The sequence below is a fragment of the Nerophis lumbriciformis genome, linkage group LG22 (genome assembly GCF_033978685.3).
Source record: "Nerophis lumbriciformis linkage group LG22, RoL_Nlum_v2.1, whole genome shotgun sequence".
Classification (NCBI taxonomy): domain Eukaryota; kingdom Metazoa; phylum Chordata; class Actinopteri; order Syngnathiformes; family Syngnathidae; genus Nerophis; species Nerophis lumbriciformis.
This window is the reverse complement of record NC_084569.2, coordinates 31,784,248-31,797,547: the sequence shown is the minus strand read 5'-3', so window position 1 is coordinate 31,797,547 and position 13,300 is coordinate 31,784,248. Positions and strand designations below refer to the sequence as shown.

The window sequence follows — 13,300 nt, the reverse complement described above, 5'->3', positions numbered from 1 at the left end:
TAAGCGCCGTCTTTTTCATGGACGCCCCTGCTTATTTCAGCAAGACAATGCCAAGCCACATTCAGCACGTCTTACAGCCAAGCCACATTCAGCACGTCTTACAACAGCGTGGCTTCGTAAAAAAAGAGTGCGGGTACTTTCCTGGTCCGCCTGCAGTCCAGACCTGTCTCCCATCAAAAATGTGTGGCGCATTATGAAGCGTAAAATACGACAGCGGAGACCCCGGACTGTTGAACGACTGAAGCTCTACATAAAACAAGAATGGGAAAGAATTCCACTTTCAAAGCTTCAACAATTAGTTTCCTCAGTTCCCAATAGTTTATTGAGTGTTGTTAAAAGAAAAGGTGATGTGACACAGTGGTGAACATGCCCTTTCCCAACTACTTTGGCACATGTTGCAGCCATGAAATTCTAAGTTAATGATTACTTTCCAAAAAAAAATAAAGTTTATGAGTTTGAACATCAAATATGTTGTCTTTGTAGTGCATTCAATTGAATATGGGTTGAAAAGGATTTGCAAATCATTGTATTCCGTTTATATTTACATCTAACACAATTTCCCAACTCATATGGAAACGGGGTTTGTACATTCCCCATCCCCTGATCCCGGTTAAAACGTTACATTGGTGTTCCATTTGGCGCGGACGTCGGTCACCACGTCGTAAAGCTCGTCCACTTCCTGCACAGCAAAGTCGGGGGAAGCGTGTTGCGGGATCACCGCAAAGTTCCTCACAGCTGCGACGCAATAGAAGAAATACATCATGTGACATTTTAACCTTTTTTTTTTTTTTAAATAGTGTGACGTAGCAGGAAACCAGTGTTTTTTAAATGTATTTATTAAGTGTGGGTTGAAATTGGGGGTAAATCACCAAAATGATTCCCGAGCGCGTCCACCGCTGCTGCTCACTGCTCCCCTCACCTCCCAGGGGGTGGAACGAGGGGATGGGTCAAATGCAGAGGGTAATTTCACCACACCTAGTGTGTGTGTGTGACTATCAGTGGTACTTTAACTTTAACTTTACTTATTTATTTATCTTTTTACTTCAGTGTTTAACATACAGTGCAGGCCAAAAGTTTGGACACACCTTCTCCTCATTCAATGTGTTTTCTTTATTTTCATGACTATTTACATTGTAGATTGTCACTGAAGGCATCAAAACTATGAATGAACACATGTGGAGTTATGTACTTAACAAAAAATAACTGAAAACATGCTCTGATTACTGCTTTGCACACTCTTGGCATTCTCTCCATGAGCTTCAAGCCTGCTGCCTAGCCTGCTCAGTGGCCTTGTGGTTAGAGTGTCCGCTCTGAGATCGGAAGGTCGTGAGTTCAAATCCCGGCCGAGTCATACCAAAGACTATAAAAATGGGACCCATTACCTCCCTGCTTGGCACTCAGCATCAAGGGTTGGAATTGGGGGGTTAAATCACCAAAAATTATTCCCGGGCGCGGCCACCGCTGCTGCTCACTGCTCCCCTCACCTCCCCGGGGGTGGAACAAGGGGACGGGTCAAATGCAGAGGGTAATTTCACCACACCTAGTGTGTGCGTGACTATCAGTGGTACTTTTTAACTTCAAGAGGTAGTGACCTAAAAAGGTTTTCACTTCACAGGTATGCTTGAAGCTCATCGAGAGAATGCCAAGAGTGTGCAAAAGTTGAACTTTTAAACTAAAAAAACATTAAACTTTCAGTTTTACTGTCAATTTTTTTTTTTACAACATATTACAGTAAATGGACAAACAGTACCACTGTGGGTTTTTTTTTACAGTCAAATACTGGCAGCTTATCGCCAGAATTTTACCGTTAAAAAATATGCAGGTTTTTATAACACGTTAATGTAAATGGAAAAAACAGTACCGCTGTTCTTTAAAATTTTGGCAACTGAGCTGCCATTTATTTATCGTAAAAAGACTGTTTTATCGGTTATTTTTCCATTTACAGTAAAACACATTAAAAAACAACAACCATCAACTTTACAATAAACTGTTAACTCAGTTACTATAATTTTACCGTAAAATATACAGTGTTTTTTATTTTTTACAACATATTACGGTAAATGGACAAACAGTAGTACTGATTGTTTTTATGGTAAAATACTGGCAGCTTAGTCGCCAGTATTTTACCGTGAGATTTAAGGTGGTCTTTACAACATGTTACTGTAAATCAGGGGGGGTCAAACTCGTTTTCATCGGGGGCCACATTGTAGTTATGGCTGCCCTTAAAGGGCCGCGTGTAACAGCGAATAATATACACATTTGCAAATACATTTGATTAGTATATATATTTTTTACGTACAATGTAAAAAATTATCTGCAGATTTTACAGTAAAATCTGGCTACTCAGTTACCAGAATTTTACTGTAAAAATTTTTTTTTACAATATATTACAGTAAATGGACAAACAGTACCACTGTTTTTTTTTACAGTCAAATACTGGCAGCTTAGTAGCCAGAATTTTACCCTGTTTTTTTTTATTCTGGCAACTGAGCTGCCAGTTTTTTACCGAAAAAAACAAACTGCGGTACGGTTTTACTGTAATACATCGTAAAACCAACTGTGGGTTTTACGGTTAAAAACCCCCAAAATCTGGCAGCTCAGTTGCCAGAATTTTACAGTAAAAACTGTTTTTTTCTAATTCACAAAAATATGTTGTAAAAACAACCGAAATTGTACCGTCAAATCTATTGTCATTTTCAAAGTGTAAATATGATTGAGGACTTGTTTTGGAATCATAAGTCTAGCAGATATTGAAGTATTTATTTTCATTTTAACAAAAGTATGATAATATAATATAAAAAATGTTTTCGCAATATTGGATAATACCACAATTTTAAAGTAAATTTCATGCAGTAAATAAAAATTTTTCTGTCAAAACAGAAAGAACACATACGTTTAGTACAGTAGTGAAAGGGGCAATAGTCTGCTGAAAATGATGGAAAGTGCCACTCTACCTAGCAACTGACCCTGTGGTCAAAAAAACCCCAAAAACTGGCAGCTCAGTTGCCAGAATTTTACAGTAAAAACTGTTTTTTTTTTTCTAATTCACAAAAATATCCTGTAAAAACAACCGAAATTGTATCGTCAAATCTATTGTAATTTTCAAAGTGTAAATATGATTGAGGACTTGTTTTGGAATCATAAGTCAAGCAGATATTTAAGAATTTATTTTCATTTTAACAAAAGTATGATAATGTTCACATCAGTGTGTGAATGGGTGTGTGATTGGGTGAATGTGGAAAAAGTGTCAAAGCGTTTGAGTTCCTTAAAAAAAAGGTAGAAAAGGGCTATACAAGTACAACCCATTTACCATTTATAATATAAAAAAAATGTTCGCAATATTGGATAATACCACAATTTTAAAGTACAAACCCCGTTTCCATGTGAGTTGGGAAATTGTGTTAGATGTAAATATAAACGGAATACAATGATTTGCAAATCCTTTTCAACCCATATTCAATTGAATGCACTACAAAGACAACATATTTGATGTTCAAACTCATAAACTTTATTTTTTTTTTTTGCAAATAATTAACTTAGAATTTCATGGCTGCAACACGTGCCAAAGTAGTTGGGAAAGGGCATGTTCACCACTGTGTTACATCACCTTTTCTTTTAACAACACTCAATAAACGATTGGGAACTGAGGAAACTAATTGTTGAAGCTTTGAAAGTGGAATTCTTTCCCATTCTTGTTTTATGTAGAGCTTCAGTCGTTCAACAGTCCGGGGTCTCCGCTGTCATATTCTACGCTTCATAATGTGCCCCACATTTTTGATGGGAGACAGGTCTGGACTGCAGGCGGGGCCAGGAAAGTACGCGCACTCTTTTTTTACGAAGCCACGCTGTTGTAACACGTGCTGAATGTGGCTTGGCATTGTCCTGCTGAAATAAGCAGGGGCGTCCATGAAAGAGACGGCGCTTAAATGGCAGCATATGTTGTTCCAAAACCTGTATGTACCTTTCAGCATTAATGGTGCTTTCACAGATGTGTAAGTTACCCATGCCTTGGGCACTAATGCACCCCCATACCATCACAGATGCTGGCTTTTGAACTTTGCGTCGATAACAGTCTGGATGGTTCGCTTCCCCTTTGGTCCGGATGACACGATGTCGAATATTTCCAAAAACAATTTGAAATGTGGACTCGTCAGACCACAGAACACTTTTCCACTTTGCATGAGTCCATCTTAGATGATCTCGGGCCCAGAGAAGCCGGCGGCGTTTCTGGATGTTGTTGATAAATGGCTTTCGCTTTGCATAGTAGAGCTTTAACATGCACTTACAGATGTAGCGACCAACTGTATTTAGTGACAGTGGTTTTCTGAAGTGTTCCTGAGCCCATGTGGTGATATCCTTTAGCGATTGATGTCGGTTTTTGATACAGTGCCATCTGAGGGATCGAAGGTCACGGTCATTCAATGTTGGTTTCCGGCCATGCCGCTTACGTGGAGTGATTTCTCCAGATTCTCTGAACCTTTTGATGATATTATGGACCGTAGATGTTGAAATCCCTAAATTTCTTGCAATTGCACTTTGAGAAACGTTGTTCTTAAACTGTTTGACTATTTGCTTATGCAGTTGTGGACAAAGGGGTGTACCTCGCCCCATCCTTTCTTGTGAAAGACTGAGCATTTTTTGGGAAGCTGTTTTTATACCCAATCATGGCACCCACCTGTTGCCAATTAGCCTGCACACCTGTGGGATGTTCCAAATAAGTGTTTGATGAGTATTCCTCAACTGTATCAGTATTTATTGCCACCTTTCCCAACTTCTTTGTCACATGTTGCTGGCATCAAATTCTAAAGTTAATGATTGTTTGCAAAAAAAATTGTTTATCAGTTTGAACATCGAATATGTTGTCTTTGTAGCATATTCAACAGAATATGGGTTGAAAATGATTTGCAAATCATTGTATTCCGTTTATATTTACATTCAACACAATTTCCCAACTTATATGGAAACGGGGTTTGTATATTTCATGCAGTAAATACATTTTTTTCTGTCAAAACGGAAAGAACAAATACGTTTAGTACAGTAGTGAAAGGGGCAATAGTCTGCTCAAATTTTGGAAAGTGCCACTCTACTTAGCAACTGACGCTGTGGTCATAGTTGGAACACTCTACAGCCATCTGGCGGCTAAAGTGGATAGTGCAACCTCCCGACTTGTCACGTTTTATGTGTCACGTAAACCGCGACGAATGGGGCCATCTATATCCTCTTCCTACTGTACTTTATTGATCTGATTAGCCAATAATCGATCAAATACCGGTGTCTTTGGAGGTGAACATGACCACAAAAGGCTCCCTGATGAAGGTGTCGTTTCCACAGGGCTCACAGCCGTCATCATAGGTGTAGCTTTTTTCCACGGACACCGTCTGCTCCCTGAGGACGACAACAACAAAATCAGATTTGGGGGATTCTCAAACTGTGGTACATGTACCACTAGTGGTACGCCAAAGATTAAAGGGGAATATTATCACAATTTCAGAAGGGTTAAAACCATTAAAAATCAGTTCCCAGTGGCTTATTCTATTTGTCAAAGTTTTTTTCAAAATTTTACCCATCACGCAATATCCCTAAAAAAAGCTTCAAAGTGCCTGATTTTAACCATCGTTATATACACCCGTCCATTTTCCTCTGACGTCACATAGTGATGCCAACACAAACAAACATGGCGGAAAGAACAGCAAGCTATAGCGACATTAGCTCGGATTCAGACTCGGATTTCAGCGGCTTAAGCGATTCAACAGATTACGCATGTATTGAAACGGATGGTTGTAGTGTGGAGGCAGGTAGCGAAAACGAAATTGAAGAAGAAACTGAAGCTATTGAGCCATATCGGTTTGAACCGTATGCAAGCGAAACCGACGAAAACGACACGACAGCCAGCGACACGGGAGAAAGCGAGGACCAATTCGGCGATCGCCTTCTAACCAACGATTGGTATGTGTTTGTTTGGCATTAAAGGAAACTAACAACTATGAACTAGGTTTACAGCATATGAAATACATTTGGCAACAACATGCACTTTGAGAGTGCAGACAGCCCATTTCAGGCGCGCTAAGAACATATATTTTTCCACGATTTCAGCACTCAGGTTAACCATACCTAAATAGACACAAAATACTGCATTACACAAGACTACCCGAATGTACTCGAATGATTGAAAAAAATAAATATTTTTAAGCTAAATTATTGGTAAACACAGTTTATGTATAATAATTTACGTAAAACCGCGAGTAATGAATAAAGTTTTCATCAATTAATATATTCTGTAGACATACCCTCATCCGCTCTCTTTTCCTGAAAGCTGATCTGTCCAGTTTTGGAGTTGATGTCAGCAGGCCAGGGAAGCTAGGGTCGATATTCTTCTCTTGATCATCTTCGGTGGCATAAGGGACGGTTGCCATCTCTGTCGTAGCACAGCTTTCGTCGGTAAAGTGTGCGGAACAAACGACTGACCATTTCATCGGCTTTCCCCACAGCCTCGTATTTTGAACACATTTCGTCCAATTTCTTGCCACTTTCGCATCTTTGGGCCACTGGTGCAACTTGAATCCGTCCCTGTTCGTGTTGTTACACCCTCCGACAACACACCGACGAAAGTGAGAAAATGGCAAATTGCTTCCCGATCTGACGCGTCATCGCTCCGAGAGCGAATAATAGAAAGGCGTTTAATTCGCCATAATTCACCCATTTAGAGTTTGGAAATCGGTTAAAAAAACATATGGTCTTTTTTCTGCAACATCAAGGTATATATTGACGCTTACATAGGACTGGTGATAATGTTCCCCTTTAAAGTACAGTGTTTTACTGTCCTATGTTCAAACAGTGTTACTGTTCAAACTTTGTGTAATGCTACAGTGGGCAAAAAAATTTAATTCGCTTGTTAAACAAAACCTCTGGCTTGTTTTTAATGAAAACCATGTCCGAGGGTCAGCAACCCGTGGCTCTAGAGCCACGTGCGGCTCTTTAGCGGCGCCCTGGAGGCTCAATGGAGCTTTTTCAAAAATGTATGGAAATTTAAAAAAAATGGGGTGAAAAATATTTGTTGTAATATGGTTTCTGTAGGACAGGGGTCGGCAACCTTTATCAGTCAAAGAGCCATTTTGACCAGTTTCACAAATTATAGAAAACAACGGGAGCCGCAAAAAAATTTTTAAATTTTAAATGAAATAACACTGCATTCAAAGTTTTTTTTTACTTTGTGCTATGTATAATCAGGGGTCTCAGACACGCTGCCAACACCTTTGTATGGAATTTGAAAGCTGATACGGTACGCGGGTTTTAAATGAATGGCGCTTGTCAGCGTCATGCGTGCCGTGATGGTACAGCATATAACGCCCACTACAACCAGCGTGCCTAATTGGCCACACGTTGTACGGGGCTTCCGCTTGCTTACGTAGGTGACAGCAATGCATACTTGGTCAACAACCACACAGGTCACTCTGACGGTGGCGGTATAAAAAAAACTTTAACACTCTTACTAATAATGCGCCACACTGTGAACCCACACCAAACAAGAATGACAAACACATTTCGGGAGAACATCTGCACCGTAACACAACATAAACACAACAGGACAAATACCCAGAATCCCATTCAGCCCTAACTCTTCCGGGATACATTATACACCCCCGCTACCAAACCCCGCCCACCTCAACCGACGCACAGAGAGGGGGGGGGGGGATTGCGGGGATGGGGGGTTGATGTGTGAGGGAGCAGGGTCGGGGTGGGGGCGGGGTTTGGTGGGAGCAGGGGTGTATAATGTAGCCCGGAAGAGTCAGGGCTGCATGGGATTCTGGGTGTTTGTTCTGTTGTGTTTATGTTGTGTTAAGGTGCAGATGTTCTCCCAAAATGTGTTTGTCATTCTTGTTTGGTTTTGGTTCAAAGTGTGGCGCATTATTAGTAAGCGTGTTAAAGTTGTTTTATATGGTCACCGTCAGTGTAACCTGTGTGGCTGTTGACCAAGTATGCCTTGCTGTCACGTACGTGTGCAAGCAGAAGATGTATATTGTAACATGTGTTGGACTGGCGCGCTGTTAATACAGATTGTAGAGGGCGTCAAATGCTGTACCATCATAGCACGCCCTTATTTTTAGTTGTAAGGGTGAAAATTGATGAATATTAATCCCGGGAGTTTTCTGCGAGAGGCACTAAAATCCGGAAGTCTCACGGGAAAATTGGGGGGTTCAGCAAGTAAGCTGCTGAGCAGCATCAGAGTGATCAAAGAGCCGCATGCGGCTCCGGAGCCGCGGGTTGCCGACCCCTGCTGTAGGAGGACAAACACGACGTTTTCCTCCATAATTATTTTCTGGGTTTTTTTTTACTCTCATTTGGAGATTTTGTATTTTATTTTTTATTCTGTCTTTTATCACTGCTTGAATGGATGTATATATTTCTTCCCAGTCTCTATTTATTTATCTTGCTACTACAAAATGGTAACATTTATAGACAGGTGAAGAACTAACTTTGAATAAGTAATATAAAAACAGGGTAATGTTTGTAAGTGTCAACATGTAAACACGTTATGGACATTGACAAAGGCTCCATAACGTGTTGAGTTGTGTAACCGTACTCATGTTTTGTAACGTATTGTCCTGGACTAAATAAACCATACCATGCCCTGTTTTTGTGTACCTGTATAGGAAGAGGTATCTCTCCTTGTAGGAACTGCGGCCAAGCGGCTCGCTGACAATGTTCTTGTACCGAAACTGAGGAGAACCTCTGGGGAAACACACACAGTGTGAATTAGAGTGAGTATTAATGCACATTTCACAGCTGGATGTTGTGTGGTAAAACGGCTGCCCGCTACGATGCATGAAGTTTGTATAGTAGGCTGACTTGTTGACATGCTGCATGAGTTTGTGGGTGGCTGAGAGATCATTGTCTCTGACCTCCTGGATCAGAATGATGTCATAGCGATGGACGATCTGCAACAAGCATCAAAACAAAACACTTATGCACTACATTAACATTATTACACTGTACTGTATAAATTATACTGCATAAACAACATTACCCTATTAATACATTTTACTGCATAAACAACCTTATTACACTACACTACATAAACAACATTATTACACTATACTGCATAAATTATTCTGCATAAACAACATTGTTACACTGTAGTTCATAAAGTATACTGCATAAACAACATTATTACACTATACTGCATAAATTATACTGCATAGACAATATTATTACACTATACTGCATAAATTATACTGCATAAACAACATTACACTATACTGCAAAAACAACATTACCCTATTAATAAATTATACTGCATAAACATTATTACATTATACTACATAAACAACATTATTACACTATACTGCATAAATTATACTACATAAACAACATTATTACACTATACTGCATAAATTATACTACATAAACAACATTATTACACTATACTGCATAAATTATACTGCATAAACAACATTACCCTATTAATAAATTATACTGCATAAACAACATTATTACACTACACTACTTAAACAACATTATTACACTATACTGCATAAATTATACTGCATAAACAACATTATTACACTATACTGCATAAATTATACTGCATAAACAACATTGTTACACTATACTGCATAAATTATACTGCATAAACAACATAATTACACTGTACTTCATAAATTATACTGCATAAACAACATTGTTAGACTGTACTGCATAAACAACATTGTTACACTGTATTTCATAAATTATACTGCATAAACAACATTATTACACTATACTGCATAAATTATACTGCATAAACAACATTATTACACTATACTGCATAAATTATACTGCATAAACAACATTGTTACACTGTAGTTCATAAAGTATACTGCATAAACATTATTACACTATACTGCATAATTTATACTGCATAGACAATATTATTACACTATACTGCATAAATTATACTGCATAAACAACATTATTACACTATACTGCATAAATTATACTGCATAAACAACATTACACTATACTGCATAAACAACATTACCCTATTAATAAATTATACTGCATAAACAACATTATTACACTACACTACATAAACAACATTATTATACTATACTGCATAAATTATACTGCATAAACAACATTGTTGCACTATACTGCATAAATTATACTGCATAAACAACATTATTGCACTATACTGCATAAATTATACTGCATAAATAACATTGTTATACTATACTGCATAAACAACATAATTACACTGTACTTCATAAATTATACTGCATAAACAACATTGTTAGACTGTACTGCATAAACAACATTGTTACACTTTAGTTCATAAATTATACTGCATAAACAACATTATTACACTATACTGCATAAACAACATTATTACACTATACTTAATCAATTATACTGCATAAACAACATTATTGCACTATACTGCATAAATTATACTGCATAAACAACATTGTTACACTGTAGTTCATAAATTATACTGCATAAACAACATTATTACACTATACTGCATACATTATACTGCATAGACAATATTATTAGACTATACTGCATAAATTATACTGCATAAACAACATTACACTATACTGCATAAATTATACTGCATAAACATTATTACACTATACTGCATAAACATTACCCTATTAATAAATGATACTGCATAAACAACATTATTACACTATACTGACTAAACATTATTACACTATACTGCATTAATTATACTGCATACACATTATTACACTGTACTACATAAATTATACTGCATAAACAACATTATTACACTATACTGCATAAATTATACTGCATACACAACATTATTACACTGTACTGACTAAACAACAATATTACACTATACTGCATAAATTATACTGCATAAACAACATTATTACACTGTGCTGCATAAATTATACTGCATAAACAACATTACACTATACTGCATAAATTATACTGCATAACATTATTACACTATACTGTATATACAATATTATTGCACCATACTGCATTAATTATACCGCATAAACAACATTATTACACTATACTGCATAAATGATACTGCATAAACAACATTATTACACTGTACTGCATAAATTATACTGCATAAACATTATTACACTATACTGTATATACAATATTATTGCACTATACTGCATAAATTATACTGCATAAACAACATTATTACACTATACTGCATACACAACATTATTACACTGTACTGCCTAAATTATACTGCATAAACATTATTACACTACACTGCATAAATTATACTGCATAAACAACATTATTACACTGTACTGCATAAATTATACTGCATAAACAACATTATTACACTATACTGCATAAATTATACTGCGTAGACAATATTATTACACTATACTGCATAAATTATACTGCATAAACAACATTATTACACTATAGTACATAAACAACATTACACTATACTGCATAAACAACATTACCCTATTAATAAATTATACTGCATAAACAACATTATTACACTATACTGCATAAACAACATTGTTACACTGTAGTTCATAAAGTATACTGCATAAACAACATTGTTACACTATACTGCATAAATTATACTGCATAAACAACATTATTGCACTATACTGCATAAATTATACTGCATAAATAACATTGTTATACTATACTGCATAAATTATACTGCATAAACAACATTGTTACACTGTAGTTCATAAATTATACTGCATAAACAACATTACACTATACTGCATAAACAACATTACCCTATTAATAAATTATACTGCATAAACAACATTATTACACTATACTGCATAAATTATACTGCATAAACAACATTATTACACTATACTGCATAAATTATACTGCATAAACAACATTATTGCACTATACTGCATAAATTATACTGCATAAATAACATTGTTATACTATACTGCATAAATTATACTGCATAAACAACATTGTTACACTGTAGTTCATAAATTATACTGCATAAACAACATTATTACACTATACTGCATAAATTATACTGCATTAACAACATTATTACACTATACTGCATAAATTATACTGCATTAACAACATTATTACACTATACTGCATAAATTATACTGCATTAACAACATTACACTATACTGCATACATTATTCTGCATAAACAACATTATTACACTATACTACATAAACAACATTACCCTATTAATAAATTATACTGCATAAACAACATTATTACACTACACTACATAAACATTATTACACTATACTGCATAAATTATACCACATAAAAAACATTACTACATTATACTGCATAAATTATACTGCATAAACAACATTATTACACTATACTGACTAAACAACATTATTACACTATACTGCATTAATTATACTACATAAACAACATTATGACATTATACTGCATAAACAACATTATTACACTATACTGCATAAATTATACTGCATACACAACATTATTACACTGTACTGCATAAATTATACTGCATAAACATTATTACACTGTTCTGTATATACAATATTATTGCACTATACTGCATTAATTATACTGCATAAACAATATTATTACACCATACTGCATAAATTATACTGCATAAACATTATTACACTGTACTGCATAAATTATACTGCATAAACAACATTATTACACTATACTGTATATACAATATTATTGCACTATACTGCATAAATTATGCTGCATAAACATTATTACACTATACTGCATGAACAACATTACACTGTACTGCATGAATTATACTGCATAAACAACATTATTACACTGTACTGCCTAAATTATACTGCATAAACAACATTATTACACTATACTGCATGAATTATAGTGTATAAACATTATTACACTATACTGCATAAATTATAGTATATAAACAACATTATTACACTATACTGCATAAATTATAGTGTATAAACAACAGCATTACACTATAGTGCATAAAGTATACTGCATACACAACATTATTACACTATAGTGCATAAAGTATACTGCATAAACAACATTATTACACTATACTGTATATACAATATTATTGCACTATACTGCATAAATTATGCTGCATAAACATTATTACACTATACTGCATGAACAACATTACACTGTACTGCATGAATTATACTGCATAAACAACATTATTACACTGTACTGCCTAAATTATACTGCATAAACAACATTATTACACTATACTGCATGAATTATAGTGTATAAACATTATTACACTATACTGCATAAATTATAGTATATAAACAACATTATTACACTATACTGCATAAAATATACTGCATAAACAACATTATTACACTAT

The 13,300-nt window shown here is 35.6% G+C and overlaps 1 protein-coding gene across 2 annotated transcripts in view; it reads right to left on the bottom strand.

Moving 5' to 3' along the window:
• dnase1 (deoxyribonuclease I) overlaps window positions 1-13,300 on the bottom strand; it is a 34,567-nt gene that overhangs the window by 11,858 nt on the left and 9,409 nt on the right. For both annotated transcript variants that reach the window (XM_061973343.2, XM_061973342.2), the window contains exons 3-6: window positions 8,848-8,936; window positions 8,644-8,730; window positions 5,270-5,385; window positions 623-735 (exon numbers count right to left, since the gene is read on the bottom strand). In XM_061973343.2, the coding sequence (XP_061829327.2) occupies window positions 623-735; window positions 5,270-5,385; window positions 8,644-8,730; window positions 8,848-8,936 (405 nt within the window). The remainder of the gene's footprint in view (window positions 1-622; window positions 736-5,269; window positions 5,386-8,643; window positions 8,731-8,847; window positions 8,937-13,300) is intronic.